The following is a 26,309-nucleotide window of genomic DNA, read 5'->3' on the forward strand; positions in this document are numbered from 1 at the left end:
CTTCAATACTGAAAGGTCAAAATTTTCAATTGATCGTCGGCTTTTCATCCCACCTACATACACTTTAAGTATAAATCATCAGATTTATAAAGTTTACTTCAAGTACTGTTAAATATCAAAATATCAATTTTAATGATTTGCCATAAAATGTGTATTAAATTGCGAATTTCAAAAATCAAAATTATTTGATATCAGAATGACATTCTTCGTATTCAGAATGCAATTCGATATGTCTGATGTGCTCTAATGTGTCCAAACGTTCATACCCCAGCCCTTAAGTCTATTTTTATGGAAATGTATATATATTACAATATGGCTTTAAATTGTTGTACATGTATTAAATCTGTTTACCCTATATTATATCTCATTTTTCAGTGAGAGACATTTAAATAGTCAAAAGTGGTTAATTTCTGGACATCATGTTGGAATATATAATCTCATCATTGAACACTTCAACCATCCTCTTAGTGGTAGCCTCATTACTGGTTTATGTATGGTACAGAAATGTAAGCAGACCTGCTGGATTCCCGCCTGGACCTACTGCACTGCCTGTCGTCGGCAATATTTTTGGTAAATTGCACATTTTTACTGTATTCAACAATGCAATGTTTGAAATTATTGCATTGCTTTCACATACAAATATGTGGCCATCCGCCACAAAGCGGTCGTAAAATCGGTAAATTGTATTCTGAGTTACAGTGCAAAATGTGCATAAAGATTCTATTCATAGGCACCTCAAGTTGATGCTACATGTATCTCATTTTGCTAGAGCCAGTCACACCTTTTAAACCAATCATTAATCCTATTGTTGAAGAGGATAATAAGCTTCTACCTATGTAGGCCTATAGAATTCTTAAATAGCTCTAGTCCTGCCCGGTTGACTCGCCTCTACAATGGGTGTTGGACAGTACAAAGACAAGATAAGACAAGAGTTTTTCTTTGCATTGGCTAAATCCTGTTCAAGTGGAGGGATACAAAGCAATGTATTTTGTTTAGGTATGTATTTAAAGTGTGAGGACATTCCTGGACTTTGTTGACTTGGGGATGATTTGAAGTGATTGTCAATTATGACCGTTTGATATTTGTTACCAGCAATGTGGAAAAAGAGACATGTACCACCAAAATAAGGTACATTTTCCTGAAGGAGCAAATTTCAACAGACCATAACTCCGCTTCTGGATATCGTTTGGAGTCAAATGATATATCATTTTAGGGCTTATGATATATATTTTCTAAACACAAATTAAAACAAAATTGACCTGGCCGACTTTACGACCGTTTCATGGTAGACGGTCACAGATGTATTTATTTCTTATCTATGTTTGTTTCTTATCTTAGTGTATAAAGATTTCTGTGACTTTGTAAATATGGACCCATTTTGATTTGAACAAACATCTTTCCTTTGGTAGCAAAACCAGAGATGAAAATACCTAAAGGGATTGGCAGTTATGCACATGCAATGAGCCAGGTCTGTTATAGTAGTAGTAGTAGTAGTAAATCTTTATTTATTCAGGGTTACTCAGTTCAGTAATACAATACTGGTCTCCCATGAGACCCTGATTAATTAAAATTATACAAACAAATATTAAATATAAATATTTCACATATTAGATAAAATTCAACATAGCAATAGCAGTAGCAACATGTAAAAATCAAACAATTTAAATATAATTACTTGATTACAGTTGATTTAAAAGTATTGACACTCATATTTGACAGGTTGCATCTAACATCAGTTGGAAGCTTATTCCAAAAGGTACTACCTCTATAAAGAAACGTACGTTTCCCTTGTATGATTTGCCAGGGTGGAATTACAAGTGAATTTGATGATTGGCTACGGGTATTTTTGGCATGAGTGAAGGAAGTGAAAATAAATTTAGATGACAAGTAAGATGGCGCATCATGTTTAAGACATTTAAAAACAAGCAAAAGAAGCTGATTTGTCCATCTTTTGTCAAGTTTATCCCAATTAAGGGATGACATTAAAACATCAATTGGGGTTCTGATATCAGCAGATAACAGTACACGAGCAAGCTTATTTTGAAGAATTTGAAGAGAATTTGAGTACTCAACATTGATGTTAGACCAAACAGGACTGCAGTAGTCAAAATGTGGGTAGATCAAAGCATTAGCTAACATATACAAAGTACTTGATGGAAGATAAAATTTAACTCTCTGAATAACACCAATACGCTTTGAAACAATTGAAGAAATGTAATCAACATGCTCACTCCATGATAAAAATGGGTCAAAAGTTACACCCAAATACTTAAACTTATCTACTCTTTCAATGGGCTCATTACCATAGGAGAGAGAAACACTAGTAAAATTACTTAAAACATGCTTTGTCCCAAAGATCATAAACTTGGTTTTCTTGATGTTTAATGTAAGCTGATTTGCTTCAAACCAGCAAGCAATTTTGATAAATCATTGTTCATGTTTGATTGAAGAGATGCTTGGTCAGATGCACTAAAAAGAAGAGTAGTATCGTCAGCATACATAACACATTTTGAATTGATACAATCAGGGAGGGAATTAACATAAATCACAAATAATAATGGACCTAAGATTGACCCCTGGGGGACACCAATATCAATATTTTTCTGCACATGCTCAGATTAACTATCTTGTTAAATTTATTTGCAGAAGAATCTAATCCATCCGACAAAAATCAAACTTGATCACAATCTTAATTGACATGATCTAAAACTAGTTCAAACGAAAGAAAAGCTATAAATTGAAACACAAAATTTGTCTTATTCTTGATTTTTGACCAAAAAAATAACATTTTGGTTTAATTTAGGTTCTTTATTTGAACTTTAATGTGGCCCATGCTTGATACTAAAAATATAAAAGTATTCACAATCTAGTAAAAACACATGTTTTTAATATCCCCTCATCAAGCCCTGGTATCTCCTTTATAGAACCCATACTAAATACCATTCTTCTTGTGTGTCAACTTTATTTGTCTCAATATTTGAGTGCAAACACAGCAAGGTTATGCTTCTATACACCTATCCGACTTCGCCATTACTGCGGTGTCCCCGATGTAAAACTGCGGTGTCCCGAGGTCGGGGGTTCCATCCATTATTTATTGTGTGCTATACAGAATTGTACCCGGGAATTGTACACAACAGTGATATTCAATACACAATCATGAGTATTGAATTACGAATTAAATCTCCCGCTCTGGTACATCTGTGTTGCCGTCAATAGAGGGCCAAATACAGTAAACGCTTCTCGGATTGGTGTATAGGTCATGCCCCTTTTCTGAAAAAAAAACAACCACCAAATGGTCGCCCCAAATCCTTGTATCCCCAAATTTTATTATTGATTGCTCTCTTTATGTCACCCATGTTTCAGAACTGATGAAGGGTCCTGTGCATGAAGAGTTTAATAAGTTGGCCAAAAAGTATGGTGATATATTCTCCATCAAGATTGGCAACAACTGGGCTGTCATCCTTAATAATCTTGAATTTGCTAAGGAGGCCTTCTTGAAGAAGCCTGTAGAATTTGCTGGAAGACCTAAAAATTATTCAGGTAAGAGTTTTACATGTATAGACAAATTCTCATAGTACGATGTCAACTTAGCTCACTAATGGTAATTATTACTGTGTGACCTCTGCTATGATGTAACAAATGTTGAAAATAGCCAGCAAATATGTTTTTTTTTTTCTATAAACACAGGAAACACTCAATGGATTACACAAATCATTTTCTGCATTTAAATTTGTGCACATAGATGATACATGAAACATGACTATGTATAAAGTATAGGCCTGCTAAGAATATGATTTTGGAGGCTAAAATATGCACCTTGATTTTCCAAAAAATGCGGAAAAAAATTTATTCATTGATACAAAATTGGGGTTTTTTTGTGTGTTCTTTTTTTGGGGGGCGCAATTTCTTTTTTGCAGACTTGGAGAGTCCTTGGACCTAAAGCCATGTGCTGAAATCATTCATGGTTGATTTTTATAAAAATTGGGAAAAATTTAAAAAAAATACAAGTAAAAGGAGCAGATTTGTAACTTGTATTCACTTCATAATCTATTAAAGATGCTTTTGTTTTGTACACATTTCTCTGATTTCTATATCTTAAATAGATTCTGAAGTGACCATAATTAAGTTGCATGTTTGCCCTTTTTGAGTTCTGGATACTAACTTGTAATTTGTTGGAATTTTTTTTTTTTTAAATTAAAAAAATCAACCACAAATGATCGTGAGTACTTGGCTATTGGTCAAGGGACAACTAAATCCGCTAAAAATTTATTAAAATTGCCAAAAAAAAAAATTATTGAGCTAAAATATGCAAATTGCACATAATCAATGCAATTGAGTATTAGCTATTATTAGCAGCCCTAGTATAAAGCAAACATTAACAATGAACAGCAAACAATTAATTATGAGAGAAAAATAAAGGTTTATGGCAGCGTAGTAGCTCGAAAAATGATTATATACAAAGAGATGCGTACACAAATCATGGGATGGATAAACACAAATATAAACCAAGGATAAAGAAGAAATACAAACCGAGTTAAATGTTTAAAAACAAACTGAGTTAAAATTTAAAAAAGTAAAACAGAAGTGCTCTACCAGGTTTTGAGCCAGGAAAACGTGGAGTCTATGAGTGGGCGTTTTTTATTTCTAAGGATATACAAGATAATTGGATGGACCCCAGACAGGGTCTAATTCTGCATAAAACCGGGCAAAGTTATTTCTATAGATCTGCTGCACATTCAAATTGCATTGTATTGCATCGTAATTTCATTTGTGTCTATGCTAATTATGTTTACACAACATGAACTCACGTGTTTTCAAGCAAATTCGCCGATAATAGGTGATCAAAAGCGATCGGAATGTTACAAAAGTACAGATCGCATTCAGCTTACTTCATATGAGATGATCTTTGGAAAAATACGGCATAATTTGTCTTGGTGTTTGCGGAATGCCATGCAGTAAAATATTAATACGTTGCGGCAATTCATGATTGACAACTAACAATCGGCGTGTCCTTCAGTATCCTCCACTGTCAATTTCTTATCCACTCACTAATCCTCACAAAAGCTTTGTGTTGATTACGTAATGTGTGGAGGCAAATTGCAATAAGTACAATGAAATAATGAGTAGGGCGGGCTCCGAGGCGGGTTTCTTCTTCATCTTACGTAACAGTATTGTTCTCCAAAAAACCCGGAAGCTTGTCGTTTGGAGCTCTAGCTGAAATACAGCAAGATAATGTAAGATAGTAAATGTAAACCTGTATTTTAGCTAGAGTATCTCGAGCTAATGGACCCTGTGCAAACTTTATCTCACTCATGGCTCACTCATTCATGCTATTTGGATTGCATTAAACATCATCCCAATAATGTCAACCTTACATAATATGCTGACTTTTTTAAGGACCTCTAAAGTAGGGTTGGTCAATCATTGACATTGTTTTTTGCAAATGACCAAAAAAAACTCAAATCAATAAATTTGTGTCCAAAAACAGCTGATGATTCAGCATCACCAAAACCAGGTTTCTGGTGTGTTTTTTTTCTGTATTGCTGAAATAATTAATTTAATGCATCCTTTGTTTCTTATAGCTGAAGTGTTTTCCCAAGGTTACAAAGATATTGCGTTTGCTACATACAGTGACACATGGAAACTACATCGTAAGATTGGACATAGTGCCATCAGGTAAGGTGAAATATTGTTAGCCTATGATATGTACAAGGGGGCCCCTTAATTGCCCAGGGAAATTGTGCATTTCTGAACTCAATTTGATTTGGTGCATACTTTTTACCAACATTATATTGAAATATCAATAAATATCTGGGCAAAACAGTTTGTTTTTTCCTCACCGATCGACGGCTTTAAACATCAATATTTACTACCATATATGAACCATTCTCTTTTTTCTTTCTTTCTTTCTTTCTTTCTTTCTTTCTTTCTTTCTTTCTTTCTTTCTTTCTTTCTTTCTTTCTTTCTTTCTTTCTTTCTTTCTTTCTTTCTTTCTTTCTTTCTTTCTTTCTTTCTTTCTTTCTTTCTTTCTTTCTTTCTTTCTTTCTTTCTTTCTTTCTTTCTTTCTTTCTTTCTTTCTTTCTTTCTTACTTTCTTTCTTTCTTTCTTTCTTTCTTTCTTTCTTTCTTTCTTTCTTTCTTTCTTTCTTTCTTTCTTTCTTTCTTTCTTTCTTTCTTTCTTTCTTTCTTTCTTTCGCTCTCTCTCTCTCTCTCTCTCTCTCTCTCTCTCTCTCTCTCTCCACTCTTTCTTTCTTTTCTCTCTCTCTCTCTTTTTTGCGATTCATACCCCAGGGTGCTGCAGCCATCAAAGCACCCCTGGATCCGCACATATACACTGTCTTTTGAATGATTACGGTGATATCATGATTGACCGTCTTGAACGCTGCATAAAGGACATTTAAGCCTGGGCTTTGCAAAACAAAATGAAGTTCAATGATAGCAAAACTGAAACCTTGTACTTTCACTCACGCTTTATTAGTTCCAATCCCCCTTCCGCTGTTACAATTGGTGACTCTGCAATTGATCTAACACACCTTGTCTTATAATCAGATTGGGTCGATAACAGTAAACAATAGTAAATAAGAAAATGCACAACACAAATAAGTAATATAAAATATAAATATCCAATGTGGTCATATAAATCAGATACAATAAGAATTAATAGTAACTTTGCATAAGGTGTTTTTTAAATACATGGCGGAATTGATTAATCGATGATGAACTTTTAATTAGTTTTAATTTTTAAATCTTAGACTGTTTTACAAACAAATTATCAAAAACACTTGCTAAAAGTCCATTATCATGTTTGTACATAAATAAACCAAGTTTGGGGCTGCACATAAATAAACCAACCTTGGGGCTGCATGAGAAACTGATTCAACGTCTCCAACGCCTGCAGAATGCCACAGCAAGGCTTGCCTGATGTCTATAGTAGGAATTCCAATTGAATGAACGCAGCTTTCAGCAGGTGTACTCGATCAAACCGCGATCGTATATCGCGTATTTCAAATTACAACGCGAACGCATACGACCTTGGATACAATGCTAACCAATCACGTGTGCGTTGGCATGGTTGATTCACTTCGCGTTACTCACGCACAGTCGCACACGCTGGCGTACATCGCGCAGTGTACGCATAAAAAATCGTAGCGCTATTGAAAGCTGCATTCATTCAATTGGAATTACCACTATAGCAAAACGCAACAAACACGTAACCCCAATTCTCTACAGACGTCAGCGGATCAGATACAAGACTCTGCTTCTAACGTTCAAGTGTCTTCACAATATGGCCCCCACTTACTTGAGCGAACTAATCTTGCGACATAAACCCAAGCATTCCCTACGTCGTTCAGTATCTCTCGAGATACCAGCTGCACCAATGACTATCACATATGGTTCATGGACTTTTGCTGCAACTGCCCCATCATTATAGAACAAGCTTCCGTAAGCAATTAGAAGCATCCAATCAGTCAACCGTAGAAATCGCTGAAGACTTTTCTGTTCAACCATCACTTCAACTGATGTTCCTTTTAAACTGTTGTCATTGAAGTGTCTTTTATATTTTATTGCTGCTACTAGCTGTGTTAACTTGCTTTTTAATGCTTTGTAATTTGTGAATATTTCGGTCACCTTTTAAAATATTGGGTTTGGCTAATAGCACTTTAAATGAACACCGTATATATGCCTATACTGCAGTATGCTTTAAAGTTGTCCAATTTTTCATGTTGATGACTGTCATCCCCATGTAGAAATACTTAACCCGTTGACACCTACCTGCAGTCAATGAAATTATTAGTTGGCATACCTTGAAAATATGTTGGAAATCTTCATTGCCGCTCTGATAGTTCAGTGAAATTAGTATAACTATGTTTGATGAGAAGTACAAACCTTCTTCTTTCCCCTTCCCTCCCCCATCCCCCCTCAATCAATGTTGGGGGACTGGAGAGCCCAATGGAAAAAGTGCTTTCATCAACATTGAACTGGGGGGAGAGGGGTGGCGATTTACATTTTGTATGCCAGAGTGTGCCAACATTATTTCCTTGATTGTGGTTATATTCGTATACTATTACATATATCTTCAACAAAACAGGCACTTTGCATCTGGAAAGCGGCTGGATAAGCTAGTTCACAGCGTTCTACCCAAACTAAGCAGAGCTCTTGATGAAAAAGAAGGAAAATCATTTGAACCAAAGGAAGTACTTGGTGTTTCTGTTTATAACATCCTGGCAACCATGTGTTTTGGACATGAGTAAGTAGCACTTGACAATATTTTGAATTAAAATACATTTTTGAAAGAGGTCAGAACATTAAATTACAGTTACATCTACATCATTCTTGCAATTGTGTGTTTACATGAGACACGGTTGCTTGATGTATATAGAATTGGCTTCATATTAACTAAATGCAAACTATAGGCGGTGCTATTTTATCCTAAATCATATTTCTTAATTTGCAAGAGGTAGGTGATCAATACTGCCATTAAAACAGATGGAATTGGTGGAACAAGCAACACAGAAATTGTTATAAACATTAAGCATATTTCATGAAAACATAAAAAGAATTATTGGCATTAAAAGCTTGAAAGAGTAATTTCCAGAAACTAAATAGTGCCACCAATTTTGTCATAAATAGATACATTTTATATCAGAAAAAGCTTTAACAAATGCTGTAAAAGTGAATATTTTTGTAAAAGAGGGGAAATTTAAATTGAAAATGACTCAAAGCATCTGTATACATTAGCATGATATCACTTTTAGCTAACATTTTGCTGTACATAATGTTTTGTTTGAAAAACTAATAAATGATCACATCAAACAACCGTGCAGAAAAAATAAGACAAGCGGTGATCGCTCAAACATGCATATAATCTGATTGCCCACAATTAGTCTCCATTCGCTTTTCTTTGTTTGGGATACTTTTCTTCATGTTACCTCATTGTTTTAATTAAAAGGGGACAATGTGATCAGTATCTATATATTCTTTATTCAAATCGCTTATTATTGCACTTGAATCTCCCTCTACGGCAACCTGTTCATCCACCACATGTTGGACTGATTCGGTAGTTCTCTATTCTCTTCATGGAGAAAATATTGCACACACTAATATTACACACACAAAAAAATATCGCCGACCGTACGATCCGTTCATATATACAGTCTCCTCCACAGGGCCCCTGGTGATCCCTAAAAAGGGGAAAAAGAGAGAAAGGAAGGAGAGGGAGAGAGAAGGGGAAGAGAGATGCAAGCAGGTATGGCTATGATAGTGATCAAAATTAAGAATAATATCAAACAAAATCCTCCTACTCACTCAGTACACTTGATTTAGGCCTGCATTATGATTATAGGCCAACGGTAAAAAATACTTGGAAGAGATAAGTTGCGCTAAAGAAGAAACCTTGGCTGATCATTACTGGATGAAGGTCATATTGATCTATGATCTACAGAATTGCCTCCTCTTCACACCAACTGTACGTTCATATCGATCGGTTGGACGTCCAAAGGTCCCGTAAACGTATTATAGAATAAGACAGTGTGTGGCTTGTATTGACGATGCAATGGCTACAAAGAATCACTAACTGCAAAATATGGATATCCAACTAGTTTGCCCCGCAGGGCTACAAAGAACCACTAACCACGCAATATGGATATCCAACTCAAAAAAAAACATTTTTTGCTAGATATTATTTGGGTCAAAAACATGGTACTTTTCACATAGAAAGGTTTTGATATGATACATGCTGTGATGGATTTCAATGGGACTTGGACACTATGACCCTTGGCTACATTGACATGTGTGATGTCAACAGATGAGAGGTCATTTGAGATCATTTTACAAATATGTTCCAAATGCTTCACAATGTACAGAAGTTGATGAATTTTATGGTACTTTTTACATGGAATATGATATCCTTTGATCAGGGTCAATGTGGAGTGGTATCGAATATGGGGTTAAAGGTCATTTAGGGTTCAAGTGAGGTCATTGTTTATTTAAGGCACCAACTTGGTTAACATTTTGTCATTTCTCCACATAATTTAATGGATTTCAATAGAACTTACACACAATGACCTTTAGGTATAAATGTTGCATTTGTGATGTCCATGGATGTGAGGTCAAAGGTTATTCAAAGGTCATTTGTGACACGATCAAGGGAAATGAGTCGGATGTCGCCAATATTGATTTTGAGATATTGGCAAAGAAAGTGTTAAAATTCTTTTGTTTTATATTGTTTTCAGTGATTGATAATTTGACGTAACTTCACAAAGAAAAGTTGTATCAACATGGGGTTTTCAGTTTCTGAAAGCTCTAATTCTAAACGTCCTCTTTAGAAACATGTGTAAAACTCATTTTTGACCAGGGCCGACATGTGACTCATTCCCTTGATCATGTCACATTTTACAAATATATTCATTCTTTACAAACTTTCATTTTCTGATCTCGATATTCAGCAGGGACATGTTTTAATTCACTATTCTACTTGTTCATCTGTCTTTCAACCATCTTTTATTTCTTTCCAGGTATTCATTTGGGGATCCAAAACTGAAGTATTTTATGGATTTCAATAAACAATTATTAGAAGAATTTGGTAATGGTGTGCCTGCAGATTACGTACCCATCCTGAAGTATGTCCCTGACAAGCAAACTAAAAAACTGCATAAAATGACTGAAGAATTCCATGGAAAGCTACAGAAGGAAGTGGATGCTCACAAAGAAAACTATGATCCAGGTAAGTATTGGGCTATTCCATTTAAAATCCACATCCCCTGTGGAATATTTCACCACCACCCACTTGCACCCTGGCCTATAGATGTAAGTGTTCAATCCCTGTGGATGATTTCACCACCACCCACTTGCACCCTGGCCTATAGATGTAAGTGTTCAATCCCTGTGGAATATTTCACCACCACCCACTTGCACCCTGGTCTATAGATGTACATGTTCAATCCCTTTGGATGATTTTACCACCACCCACTTGCATCCTGGCCTATAGATGTATATGTTCAATCCCTGTGGATGATTTCACCACCACCCACTTGCATCCTGGCCTATAGATGTACGTGTTCAATCCCTGTGGATGATTTCACCACCACCCACTTGCATCCTGGCCTATAGATGTATGTGTTCAATCCCTGTGGATGATTTTACCACCACCCACTTGCACCCTGGCCTATAGATGTATATGTTCAATCCCTGTGGATGATTTCACCACCACCCACTTGCACCCTGGCCTATAGATGTATATGTTCAATCCCTGTGGATGATTTTACCACCACCCACTTGCACCCTGGCCTATAGATGTATATGTTCAATCCCTGTGGATGGTTTTACCACCATCCACTTGCACCCTGGCCTATAGATGTATGTGTTCAATCCCTGTGGATGATTTCATCACCACCTACTTGCACCCTGGCTTATAGATGTATGTGTTCAATCCCTGTGGATGAATTTACCACCACCCACTTGCACCCTGGCCTATAGATGTATGTGCTCAATCCCTGTGGATGATTTTACCACCACCCACTTGCACCCTGGCCTATAGATGTATATGTTCAATCCCTGTGGATAATTTTAGAACCACCCACTTGCACCCTGGCCTATAGATGTATGTGTTCAATCCCTGTGGATGATTTTACCACCACCCACTTGCACCCTGGCCTATAGATGTATATGTTCAATCCCTGTGGATGATTTTAGCACCACCCACTTGCATCCTGGCCTATAGATGTATGTGTTCAATCCCTGTGGATGATTTTACCACCACCCACTTGCACCCTGGCCTATAGATGTATGTGTTCAATCCCTGTGGATGATTTTACCACCACCCACTTGCATCCAGGCCTATAGATGTACATGTTCAATCCCTGTGGATGATTTTACCACCACCCACTTGCACCCTGGCCTATAGATGTATATGTTCAATCCCTGTGGATGATTTTACCACCACCCACTTGCACCCTGGCCTATATATGTATTTGTTCAATCCCTGTGGATGATTTTACCACCACCCACTTGCACCCTGGCCTGTAGATGTATATGTTCAATCCCTGTGGATGATTTTACCACCACCCACTTGCACCCTGGCCTATAGATGTATATGTTCAATCCCTGTGGATGATTTTACCACCACCCACTTGCACCCTGGCCTATAGATGTATGTGTTCAATCCCTGTGGATGATTTTACCACCACCCACTTGCACCCTGGCCTATAGATGTATATGTTCAATCCCTGTGGATGATAGTAGCACCCTATGCTCAATCGAGCTGGAAATGTTTGCTAGCTTTGTGTTAAATTCCAGTTGAATAACATTGAAATTCACAATAAGGACCATCCCTTGCAGTCAATATGTTTTGCACGGAAATTGCCCAGAGCTTGTGAAAATCGGTCATTGAATGGTAGCCCATCGATGCGCTACACTGTAGGCCTGCAACGTCATCCATTACGAGGATGGTGCTTTGCAAGTCTGAATTCTGAAGTGCCGTGTTAATATGGACCAGTGTAACATCAAATTTGAGTTTGGACCTGTTGTAGGCCTATCTTGCCCAGTAAAATCTAATTATTATGATGAGAAAAAATGAGCGAGAGGGGCGCTTGACCACTTTAAACACCAGTGTTCCATATACAAGGGTCATTTATCGTACGTGCCAGTAAATTGAAATTACCCATGCAGTGGCGTAGCTGCTGGGGGGCAGTGGGGCAATTGCCCCCTGCCTATTTGGGCCCCTGCCCCCTAGCGCAAGGAAAAAAGAGGAATAAAAAGGAGAGAGAGAGAAAAAAAAAAGAGAGGGAGAAGGGAAAAGAGAGGGAGAGGAGGGGAAAAGAGATGGGGAATCCATACGATATGCAATACCATACGATTATTATCAATAAGCCTGGCAAAAATGGTCTATTTGGGCCCCGCCCCCCTAGTGCAGGGAAAAAAGAGAAAGGGGAGAGAGAGGAAAAAGAGGGGGGGGGGAGAAGGGAAAGAGAAAGAGGGAATCCATAGGCCTACGATATGTAGTGCCATATGATTATTTTCAATATACTCGACAATATACTTGTACTTCTTGAAGACAAAGAAATAGAAATCTTTGGAAATTCTAATTGCACAAAAGCAGCTATAGGAGCAGTATATTGACTAAAACAAATAAAACAATAAAAGCGCCAACCCAAAAAGAAAGGTGAAAAAGGTGGTCAAGAAGGCTGTGTCCGACATTGCATGCCCCAACCGAACATTTTCGGTATCGACTCAAAATTGGCCGATTTAGTCATTTAGTCATTTAGTCATTTACCATTAAGCTATTTCAAACTTAGGGCCAGATTTACCATTAGACCAGATGGGTACCGGGTCCAGGCCCCTAAAATAGCCTAAGGTATGTTCCCCAAAACATGTTTTGGACCGAAATATGGTAACATTGCAAAATTGGCCTTTGCGTAAAATTTACCTTCATTTTGGGCTAAAATTGTCTGAAATTGGACGTTTTAAGCACGCTTGTATTAAGACCAAATTAGTAATAAAAAAGCACATTTTTCTCGTTGAGCGCGCAATTTCTTTGAAAAAGTAATAACCCAGTTTACCATTTTCCCTCTTGGCCCACTGTATTGCCAAATTTAAACTTATTTCCTTTGTTTTTTATTTTCTTTGATATATTTTAAAAGTTGAAGTGATTTGGTGGACCATTTTGGCACTTGTGTAAAATTTGAGTCTAAAAAAGCCAAAAATTTGTGAAATGACGGTCCATGAAGCCTTTCGTGAACAAGTTTCCCTTTAATTGTAGGCCTATAAATTGTGTTAAACACAAATTGCCAAATGTCAAAAGCAGAATGTGCCCCCCCTCAGAGGTAAGAAACTTTTGCAAAATGAAGACCTAATTGAAGCGATTTGGTGGACCACTTTGGCGCTATTACCGGTAGTGTGCAAGACTTTAGTTTCAAAAAGCCGAAAACTTGTGAGCTGACGGTCTATGAAGCCTTTCGTGGTCGTGAACAAGTTTTCCCTCCTCAGATATTTTGCAAAATGAAGGTCTAATTGAAGCCATTTGGTACATAATTTTTACACTATTTCAATGCAAATACTGTCTAAATATGCTTTATTTTAACATATTATTTTTCAAAACGATTTGATTTAGATTACATAAAGTACGTGTAAGTTTGCACCATGTTTTGACAGAAAAAAATTGCAAATGGTTTTCAGCTGATAACATGGCGCAATGCAGTGTAAGAGATGCAGTTTTGTAAGCGTGATGATGGGGTTGACAATTAAAACTTTTAAGTACATTGCTGGGGTAGGGTGTGATGATGTGGGGGTGTTGGTGTAAACATGTATGTCCATGTCAATTTAAAACCTTTACGTATGTACGTTACCAGGGGTGTGATGATGTGGGAGGAGGGGTGTGGGGGTGTTGACATGTATCAACAATTAACACATTCACGTATGTTGCCGGTCAATACCTGGTATAGGGGTGAGATAGTGTGTGGGGGTTGTTAAGGCATTTTTTTTAGAGGGCATGGGGGGGGCAAAGTGAATTTCAGGGGGGGAAATTGCAACAAAAAGTGGAAATTTACATACTTATAAATTTCAAGCGCAATATATCAGTCATATCATGAATTTTGTGCATCTCTCTTCACAGAAAATGTTCGGGATTTGATCGATTCCTTGTTGAAGGAACAAGAGAATGCCATCGCTGAAGGATCAGCTGAAGTTGACTCGCTGACTGATGTACATCTGCTTCAAACTGTTAATGATATGTTTCAAGGTAATTCTGCCATAAATGGCCCTGAAGGGAGCCTGCAATCAAGAAAAAGAATAGTTGGCACACCTTGATAATATGTTGGAACTTTTCATTGCTGCTCAGATAGTTCAGTGAAATTAGTATAATATGTTTGATGAGAAGTACAACAGTCCTCTTTCCCCCTCCCTCCCCCATTCCACCTCAATCAATGTTGGGGAGACTGGAGAGCCAAGTGGAAAAAGTGCTTTCATCAACATTGTTGGAGAGGGGTGGCAATTTACATTTAGTATGCCAGAGTGGACCAACATTAATTTCCTTGATTGTGGCTGGCCAAAATTTAACATCACCATAATGACCAACCATATGGTACTAGTCCTTTAGGCCTAAAAAATTGGTTGATTGGCATAACCCAACCGACCCTAAAAATAGGCCCAACCCTAGACTCTTTTTTTTTTTTTTTTTTTTGCAAAAAATATAAAAATAATTTTAAAAATTAAAATTAAAAAAAAAAAGTTTGAAAGCCTTTATCATATGCGATTTACAGCTTAAAATGTGTGTCAAAAAACCCTAAATATTTTGTATGTTACGCCAATCAAACAATTTTTTAGGCCTTATGGCTAGGTTCCTACAGGTCAGTCAACGCTGTCAAATAACATCCTAAAAATGTATCTTTATCATGCCTCCACCAGAGGTGGACTATTATGTTTCCTGGTTGTCCGTCAGTCATTCTGTTTGTAGGTTTTCGTTGCAAAATATGCTAATTTGGTAGCTCATTTACATAAATTACATCATTTTGTCCATCTGTCCGAGGTTGCAAGTGCATTTTCTTGGAACTGGAAATTGGTAGCTCATTTGCATAATTTGTTTTTTAATTTATCTTTTTTGTTTTGGAATTGGAATTTTTATTTTTTAAACTTGTTTTCCCCAGCTCCAAGTGAAATTGCCTTGGTTAAAATGAATCATGTCAATGTGCAGCCTTTGCAGCGGACGCTTTGCATAGAGAACCGCAAAATTCTACTTATCTCACAGATATAAATAATACCTAAATCATGTAAATAGCTACAGGACGAATCTGGCTGGAGGACATGTGACTATATGCAATTCTATCTCTAACTTGTAACTCTAACTCTAAATCAAACTCTAAAATGCAACTCTAAACTCTAACTTGTAACTCTAAATCAAACTCTAAAATGTAACTCTAACTCCAACTCGAACTTATAAAGTGCATGCATGTTTCACTCGCCTCTCCAATTGTTTATTGATTTCCTGGATTGTAGCTTAACTGCCTTGAGTTATCTATACTTCAGTACAAGATAATCCAGGCAATACAATTGTATCTATGTTGAATTTGAAAGTTATGCTTATTGCAAAGGTTTCTTAAAACAATATTGTAGCATTTCCAAAAACAATAAATTTGTATTTCTTTTCCACAAAATGTTAGTTTTTACTGTCAGATATGTCTTGTTTTAATTTGAGCTGAAAATTAGGTAAAACAAAGAAAATATGTGTCACTCCATTGGTCATGACTGAGTCCAGTTGTCTTGATGTGTCATTAACATCCTGTATGTGTATTTGTATAGTGTTATGAACATCGCATACGCATTCGTCTAATATTTCAATATTATGAATTAAACAACGTATTCATTGAAATTATTCAAAATACAGTGCTTTTAAGCCTTGATTTTCCAAGGTAAATATGTTAGTTAATTAAAGTATTGTACAATTGTGTAACATTTTTGTAAAATATTGAGGGGATCTGTCTCAGCAAATGTTACAATGTTGCTTTAAAGCTTTGATAAACATCTATCTGGTCCATGGAGACCAAAGGAAGCATTTTTGAAAATTGAGTTACTATAATCATTACTACCTTATACAAACATTAGATTATCATATACTGAAAACAGCAAAGGCAGGCGCAGAGTAGCAAGCGGGGGACAGGGTGGATTTAAGTCCATGGGCCCCGAGGCTCAGGGCCCCGAGCACAAAAAGCGAAAAAAATTAAATAAGGGCTGATATGGGAGAGCAGGGCCGGATTTTTACACCATTGGGACAGATGGGCCCGGGTCCAAGGCAATTTTGGGCCCCAAAATTGCCTCATGTATGTTTCTTTTAACCCCAATAACAGCATGTTTTATGGTCAAAATAGAGCAAAATTGTAAATTTTCGGCGCTTCGCGCGCATTCAAAAAATTGAATTTAACAAAATATGTTAGTCCCCTTTGTCCCCCTTTAGTTAAACCAAAACTTGGCCACTGACTTAAATGCACATGCCTTCCTCGCACGTGAGTTGGGGCCTCCAAATTTTAGTCTGGACCAGGGCCCCATAAGGTAGGCTAAATCCCGCCCTGGTTAAAAGGGCCCGTACTGCTCCTTGTCCATGGGCCCCTGATGCTCTTGCTACGCCCCTGAGCAAAGGTCTAGCATACTTTGTTCTAAAGTTGTGAAATTTTGTGATATCTACTTTCTTATGTATTTTATTGTCTTTTTTTTACTCCATATTTTTGCCTTTATCTCTATTTCAAATTTGCACCTTCATTTCTAATTGTACACAAGTGTTATGGCCAAACAACAATTGACCTTATTTTCTTTTATCAGCTGGAACTGATACAACTACTACCTCTCTTCATTGGTCTGTGGCTCTGATGGCACAGCATCCTGAAATCCAAGAGAAAATTGCTGAAGAAATGGACAGGGTAGTTGGGAGAGATCGTCCACCCAGTTTGGAAGATTGTGGCAAGCTACCATACACAGAGGCATGCATGTATGAGATGTTCCGTTACAGTTCTGTTACCCCTGTGGGTTTTTCCGCGTACCACTACTGAAGACACCACACTCGGTAGGTTTTCTCATGTCTATATATAATATGTATCGCATAGGAAGCGACTCAGCGGTTTTTCTACATCTAAAAGCCAGCGGACACCACTTTGACACCAAGGATGTCCGTATTTTAGACCGTGAGCAGTGTTGGTTTGAGCGGTGTGTGAAAGAGGCTATCTGGGTGAGAGCGGAGCAACCATCTCTCAACCAGGGAGGAGGCGTCCGGGCCAAGCTGTCACACGGCTGGGACCGAATCATAAAGGACATTCCTCATCGATTGTCATCAATACCGGAAGTGTTCGGTACTCAAGGTCATTTGCATCACAACCCAGCTGCAGATTGAAGGTTTCAGTCACAACGTCAGTTTGTCTGTCAAAATAGGTATGTCTAGCCTGGTTGACCAAATTTAAATTAAATCTTATAATTTCAACATGAATGAGAGTCTACACAGTTTGACTTCACTGTTTGATTTAATGACATGTTTCATTTTACAGGTAACTATGCAATTCCTAAAGACACATGGATATTTGTTAACCATTGGGCTATCCACCGTAATGAGAAGTTCTGGGATGAACCATTCAAATTTAAACCAGGTTAGTCTATATAGACTTGTTCAACTGATGTCACCATGATTTGATCAATCAAAAATCCAATATAGGGGGCTGAAGAAGCAATATGTGATATGATTTATATGGTTTTCTTAGATCCTCTTTGTATGATATTTTCACAAAACTAATGTAAGTAAAGTGAAGGAAGAAATGCATCGCATACTAGAGCAAATTAACATTAAATAATTATAAACTCATATAACATGATTGTAGAAGTGAATAGACCCTTGATAAATTAAAAATCCTGGGATATCCACCCCTGCTGTGACTTGAACGTTGGACCTAGTGCATGCAGGGCACTTGCCTAACACTGATGAGCTACATGGGATCCCTGATAAACCATGTAGTAATGATTTGAACAGTTCAGGTAAACACACCCCACTTAATATCCAATCTTGACTGCCACATACACATTGATAGTATATTTAGGGATTCAATCATGTTTCACCGTTGTTCATCACCATTTAACAATGATGCGTCTGTGTCGTCTGCGGGGTTTAAAGCATGCAGGCAGCGCCCGAGCTATGAGTTGTTAAGCGGTGATGAACAACGATGAAACATGATTGAATCCTTTCAACAACGAAACAAGCTAAAGACCGTATACTAAAGAAATTCAAAGAATTATTTCATGAGGAATGTCAGTTAATCATTGCCACTCCGCCTTACAAAAAGATCGGTGGCAATGTTTAGCCGCTACCTACAAAAAATACGGAATTCAACTTGTAAGTGTGTATGCGCCACAGAATTAGAGGTTCCAGGCATGACAAATTTACGCACTCACGCGTATTCTCGCTTGCGTTCGCGTATATGCTACTGTACAAGTGTGGATTCATCACGGATTAACAACGGTTGACTTCTGTACAAAGGTATAGGAAGAGTTGTTGAATTAGGGATTCAATCATGTTTCACCGTTGTTCATCACCGTTTAACAATGATGCGTCCGTGTCGTCTGCGTGATTTAAACCACGCAGACCACACAGACGCATCATTGTTAAACGGTTGACTCTGTACAAAGGTATAGGAAGAGTTGTTGAAGGGTAAAGTAAAGATTTCTTGTCTTGTCTTCTTTTCAGAACACTTTTAGATGAATCTGGTGAGGTGCGCCAACATCCTGAAGGATTTCTTCCATTCTCATTTGGTTGTCGTGTTTGCCTCGGTGAAGCTTTTGCCAAAGCAGAGATATTCCTTCTGTTCTCTTGGTTATTTCAACACTACACCTTCTCTATACCACCTGAGCAAGAGGGGGAATTTGAGATCAAGTTATTGCCAGGCAGTGCAGCGACACACCAGCCTGATGATTACTACATTGTCGCCAAGAAGCGTTTCTGATTTATCATTTCCACAGCTCTGGTCTGGTTTCTGTGTTATAAGGTGATAGTGAATGACACGTTGTTGTGCCTTAGAGTTTTCAGTACATCAATCATACCATCAAGGGTAAGTTATCCATGTGCAGCACTATACAAAGTGCCATTCCGATGGTTCTCAGTGTAAGCTAGCAATATCATATGCTAGATGATAAATTGGGAACCAGTTACGTACCATAACTGCATCGTCTAGCGATTTACATTTATAAAGCACTCTATATAGCGATGGGCATGGAAAACTTGACCACCATATTATTCAAAAAAAAGCTAAGGACCAGCTGCGGTGCGCATCTATGCTGCGTCTTTTTCCAAGACCAGTTTTCATGCCTGCAATTTTTATTTTGTTGCAATTTCTGCAAAATATGACGTGCCATGTAATACTTTGCATGTAGAATTTTTTTTTACATTTATGTGATTTACAAATGTATTCTACTTCATGCCACAGTCCATTTGAACTTGCCAATACTTGAATTTTCTGGAGCTCAATATCTTCAAGTGCATATTTATGGAAAATGTGATTCAAATCAATGCAGTAGATGCAGAAATCAAGTCAGAATTAGTGAGTAATTGATGATTTTATGAATTTATGCCACAGTTAAACATAAATAAACCACATATTTTGAATATTATAAACCAAAATATGACATGAAGAAAAACCCAGTAAACATGTTTTTTTCAGATTTTTGGGTCAATCGATAAGGGCAAGTCAACTTATTATTTTTTTAAGCCTAATGTATTCTGGAGATATTATGAATGATTACTTTATAGCAATTAAGTTACTCAAATCTTATACTGCATAAAAATGAAACAAAAATGATTATGTATTCAAACCTGGCAAGTTTTGGTTTTATATCTACCATTTTTCTCACAAAGTTGTGGGATTAAATTTATGATTACAATTTATATGATCAATTGTATAAATATGATCAATTGTGAAATTTACACAGAATTGTAATGAATTTTATATGTAAACTATCAAATTTAAAGTAACCTAATATAATATGAAATTATTTTTACATGTAGATATATTACTTTAATATCTGTATCTTTCAAGTTGTTTAAATTAGTATATAAACAAGAAATATCCTAAATGAATTGGTATTTTTGCTTGACAAAACCAAGTGAATTTTTACTCAATACAACACTTCGTCCCCCACTTTGGAGGACCCCATGGGCATGACCGACATAGCCAACCGATCTACCATCCCGTTCTATAAAAGCGGGGTGCTGGAGGCTGTGGTGTAGCCAGTTTTTCAGGACTGGGGATACAAAATTGCAAATGTATTGACAAAATGTTTTGTCTCCAATAACATTAATCGGTACTGTAGTATTATGTATGTGCACACTGTTTGTATAGCACCCCAACGTTCATTACGCATAGTAACGAGACTATCATCCGCCATTAAACATATTCTTGTCATGCATATCGTCTGCCTTGTTTCCATCTATTTTACCTAATAATAGATGGTGGCAGCGTTATTTCGACCCATTATCATCATGCCACAACCGGACGGAAATCCAGCCGACACTACCAACCCAAATCTACCTCTGCCAGAGCGATTTGAGGGTGCTACAGGGCCAAAACAGTCCGATCTTTGGACTAAATGGTTACGGCGTTTCGAAAGGTACAGACATGCATCAGGTCTGGCCGCACAAACTCGAACGAGAACAAGTTAGCACTTTGCTATACTCTATGGGTGATGTGGCAGATGATATACTGGCCACTTTAAAGGACATTGATGAAGAAAAATCATCATATAAGGAGGTGGTTACAGCCTTGGATCAATACTACCAAGTTCGAAGGAACACTGTTGTTGAACGGGCAAAATTTAACACCCGGAGACAATCAGAACATGAACCTGTTGATACATTCATACAAGATCTGTACAAGTTAGCAGAATTTTGTGAGTACGGTGGCTTGAAAGAAGAACTAATAAGAGACAGAATTGTAGCGGGAGTAGCGAGTGATGCTCTTTCTGACCGTTTGCAAGGCAAAGCAAAACTCACTTTAGATCAAGCTATTCAAATTTGTAGACAATTTGAGTCACGAAAGCAAAATAAAGATCTGATCCGTGGAGCTGCAACAAGCTCGAAGCGCTGCTACGATAAATTATGTAAAGCATGCAAGCAAGTCCGTGCATGTCCGCAAAAAGGGATACCCTGCAGCTGCGAATGCAACTCAAAATAAACCAAATTCAGGAACTTCCTCGCAGTACTCTCATAGTAGATATAGGTCCAAATTCCAAAATCCTAGTCAGTCAGGGACAGGGTCAGGGTGTCAGTGGTGTGGCAAGGCGTGATTGCCCAGCCAAAAATGTAATATGCAACAAATGTAGCAAACCTGGCCATTACTCAGCAGTATGTCGTGGGGGCAACACAAGTGCTTATGTCCGGGAAATTGATGATCTGGATTTCCATGATTTCTATGAGGTCATTGAGGATATACCGTCGGATAGTGATACCGACACTCCCTTCCTTGGTGAAATTTGGGATAGTTGTGATCAGTCCGCTGAGGACGAGGATCAATATTGGTCTGAGGATGTTATGGTAAATAACAATAATACACACTTTAAACTGGATTCTGGTGCCAAAGTCACTGTTGTGGGTAATCACTTGCCTTGGGTTAGACAAATGAAACTTGTACACACTTCTAAAATACTCTCACGGGCCTAGCCGTATGAAACTTCAATTGTTGGTAAGTTCACCGCTACCCTACAGTATGGCAGTAATAAGCTTACTGAAGAAGTGTATGTGTTGAAAAATCAGGAATGTTCCTGCTTGGCAGGAAGGCCTGTCATCTGTTGGGCTTAATTGCATGTGTCAATGAAATTGGTTGAGTCATCAAACTTTCAGGAAGAATTTCCAAACCTCTTCCAAGGTCTTGGGAAAGTCCAGGATAAGTATACATACCATGTCTCTCTTAGTGAAAACAGCAAACCTGTCTGCCTATACACACCAAGGAAGGTCCCACATCCATTACTCCAAAAAGTAAAAGCGGATATTGGAAATATGGTGAAACAAGAGGTGATTTCACCAGTAAATACACTAACTGAGTGGTGCTCCGGGATGGTGTGTGTCCCAAAATCAAGTGGTGCTGTTCGGTGTGTGTTGATCTTACCGCGCTTAACAAAAGCGTAAAACGGAAATCCACCCTATGGAGTCTGTTTAGATGATGCTTCGCTCGCCAAACTGGGCCAGAGTAGAAGCAAATTGACGCCTAATAGCGGCTTTTGGCAAATTCCCTAGATGTGGAATCTCACCTTCTTACAACTTTCATCACACCATTCGGTCGGTATTGTTTCAATAGACTTCCGTTTGGCATCAGCAGTGCTCCAGAAATCTTCCAAAGGATGATGTCAGATGTCCTTGAAGGGTTAGAAGGAGTGATCTATCATATGGATGACATTTTGATACATAGTGCAACACAAAAAGAGCACAATAAACAGGTGCGTACAGTATTTAACGCTTAGAAGCAGCTGGGCTCACACTCAACTTGTGCCAAACAGTCTATCCGGTTCTTAGGCCACATAATAGACTCTTCAGGACTTCATGCAGACTCTGAGAAAACTCATGCAATTGCTGAGTTTCCAGTCCCAACCAACCTAACTGAACTTCAGAGATTCATGGGGATGGTGAATCAACTGGGAAAGTTCATTCCAGCATTAGCAGAGATCACTGAACCAATGAGACAGTTGCTACGTAAGGACACAGCCTGGTACTGGGGACAAGATCAGCAAAGATCATTCCAAAAGCGAAAGACATTCTGGTGTCTACCAAGGTTCTTGCACATTATGACGCACAACGTCCAACCATTGTCGCAGCAGATGCATCAGCAACAGGAATCGGTGCAGTACTCCTGCAAATACAGGACGATGGTAAACGCCGTCCAGTGTGTTATGCTTCCCGAACCTTAAGTGAGACAGAGCAACGGTATGCAGTAATCGAGAAAGAAGCTCTCGCAGCAACATGGGCCTGTGAGAAGTTTTCAGACTACGTCCTTGGGTTAGACTTCACACTCGAGACTGACCACAAACCACTAGTACCACTCCTGAGTTCAAAGGAACTTGCCAAAATGCCACCACGCATACAGCGCTTCCGACTCAGGATGATGCGATTCAGCCCCAGAGTCCAGTACGCACCTGGAAAGCAGCAGATCATTGCGGATTCACTCTCACGTGCACCAACAGGAAAACCATCAGATGCTGACAATGCACTGATTGCTGAAGTTGAAGCTTTCGCAGAGAATGTGTTTAATACTCTACCAGCAAGCGAGCAGCGTCTCCAGCAACTAGTCAACGCTCAGAAAGGTGATGAGGAATGCATGAAGATCCGTGAATACTGCTCCACTGGATGGCCAGCATATATGCCTCACTTGCCTCTGTTACGCCAATATTGGGAAAACAGAGCTCATTTGGCAGTTATTGATGATCTTTTACTCTATGACGATCGTATTGTGATTCCAAGGTCCATGAGGCTTGACACTTTGACTTGCATACATCAGGGGCATCTTGGTGTGAGTAAGTGTCGCTCTCGTGCCTGTACTTCTGTGTGGTGGCGGGGAATGTCTAAAACCATCGAAGAGATGGTGATAAAGTGTACCACGTGTGCTATACATAGACCAGAAACTAAAGAACCACTCATGCCCTCCTCACTCCCTGACAGACCTTGGCAGCGTCTGGGTAGCGACCTTTTCCATTACCAAGGTCAAACATATGTTATCGTCGTTGATTATTATTCACGATGGATTGAAATTTAAAAGCTCAATGACGAAACTTCAGAAAGCACCATAATAGCACTCAAAGAGCTTTTTGTGCAACACGGTATCCCAGATCTTTTGGTTTCGGACAATGGCCCACAGTTTAGCGCAGACATATTCCGCAAGTTTGCAACAACTTACGGATTCGCACACACAACCAGTAGTCCACTATATCCACAAGCCAACGGTGAGGCTAAGAGGGCAGTTCGCACCATTAAAGGACTCTTGAAAAAGAACAGTGACCCTTACTTAGCACTGCTCAGCTACAGATCAACCCCACTACATAATGGCCTGTCCCCTAGCGAGTTGTTAATGGGCGCAGACTTCGTGACGCAGCTTCCAGTGCTCCCGTCAATACTGCAACCAAGATCTCAACAAGATCTTCAGAAGGTTCGCGAGAAGGAAGAAATGTACAGAGACAATCAGCAACGTAACTTTAACAACAGACACAACGCTAGAGAGTTGCCAACTCTTCAGCCGGGTGACAATGTTTGGCTGAGAGACCAAAAGCGTTATGGACAGATAATAGAGCGAAGGTCTGAGCCAAGATCTTACCTAGTAAAAACTATGCAAGGCACAGTGCGCCGTAACAGATCAGCACTGGTGTCCATCGCACAACCTAAAGACACAGCTGTCAGTACACAGCAAGAACAACCAAAGACAAGCACCAATCATCGGTATCAGCAAGTTCAACAGCCACAAGTCCCAGCTCCTCCAACCAGCAAGCTTCAGACAGCTACAACAGTCCCAGCGTCTTCAACCAGCAACAACAGTTAAATGCATAAGCTACGCCAGAACCAGTTACTCAGATGAAGACTCGCAGTGGCAGAGTAGTAAAGCCAAATCCAAAATACAGTGACTTTGTGCGCTACAAGACAAGTTAAAAGTTTCAGAAAAAGAAACTAAAGACAATCAAGTTTACCTTTTGAAGTTTGTTGAAGTTAAAAGTTCAGAAAAAGAAACTAAAGACAATCAAGTTTGTTCAAGTTAAGTTTCAGAAAAAGAAACTATGGACCTTTCAATTGGGCAAAACAAATTTGACCTAATTTAGTGCCCAAAGCATTTTTAATGTTCAGTAGTTAGAAAATTTGAACTGTTAAAAGCCAAAAAGCATTGGACTTTATCTATTTCTACTTTGTTGTTTACAAAGTTTGCAAAAAAGAAGTTGCAAAAAGTTGCAAAAGTTTCAGTTGTGTTAAATAGTTAAGCAAGAACCAGAAGTGCTTTTAAAAAAGGACATTGTGCAAAAGACACTCAAATCAGAAATGGACAAGTTATGAACATGGAAAGGAAAAGGACACTCAAGTGAAAGAAACAATCATACTCAGTTCAATAGAGTATAAAATCTGCATTTAATAACTTCTCATTGAGAACTTTTACAAAAACATTTAAATGCACAGTTTCATACTTAAGGGGAGATGTAGTATTATGTACGTGCACACTGTTTGTATAGCACCCCCAACGTTCATTACGCATAGTAACTGAGACTAGCATCCGCCATTAAACATATTCTTGTCATGCATATCGTCTGCCTTGTTTCCATCTATTTTACCTAATAATAGAGGTACCATTTATCTGTCATCACATTAATTTTGTACTTCTGAAAGAGGTACAGATGGTTTGTGATAATTCATGGGGTGGGGACACACTTCCCTTTGGTTACACAGCAAGTTCTGCAGAGAAGTGTAGGGACATGCAATTAAGGGATCTAAAATGAGCGTTTATTGCGTTTCGACAGTATTTTTTGTGGGACATGAGAGTACCTCAGACCTATCGAATTGCATTCTGAATACGAAGCATGTCTTTCTGATATCAAATAATTTTCATTTTTGAAAATCACAATATAATACAAATTTTATGACAAATTATAAAAATTTGATATTTTTCAAATTTTTGATATATAACAGTCCTCGAAGTAAATTATATAAATCTAATGACATATTCTTAAAGTGTATGTAGCAGGGAGGAAAAGCTGACGGTCAATTGAAAATTTTGACCTTTCATATTGAAGATATGGATTTTTTCCCAAAAAGACCTAATTTTTTTTGGTGTTTTG

General features: G+C 38.1%; 1 protein-coding gene across 1 annotated transcript in view; it reads left to right on the plus strand.

Moving 5' to 3' along the window:
- Positions 1-26,309, plus strand: part of LOC140158872 (steroid 17-alpha-hydroxylase/17,20 lyase-like) — a 76,827-nt gene that overhangs the window by 3,367 nt on the left and 47,151 nt on the right. The window contains 9 exon segments of the mRNA XM_072182131.1: positions 376-570; positions 3,364-3,540; positions 5,583-5,676; positions 8,089-8,247; positions 10,514-10,722; positions 14,608-14,733; positions 17,304-17,509; positions 17,511-17,544; positions 18,020-18,118. Of these exon segments, the coding sequence (XP_072038232.1) occupies positions 420-570; positions 3,364-3,540; positions 5,583-5,676; positions 8,089-8,247; positions 10,514-10,722; positions 14,608-14,733; positions 17,304-17,509; positions 17,511-17,544; positions 18,020-18,118 (1,255 nt within the window). The 5' untranslated portion in view covers positions 376-419.

This window comes from Amphiura filiformis, chromosome 8 (genome assembly GCF_039555335.1).
Source record: "Amphiura filiformis chromosome 8, Afil_fr2py, whole genome shotgun sequence".
Taxonomy (NCBI): domain Eukaryota; kingdom Metazoa; phylum Echinodermata; class Ophiuroidea; order Amphilepidida; family Amphiuridae; genus Amphiura; species Amphiura filiformis.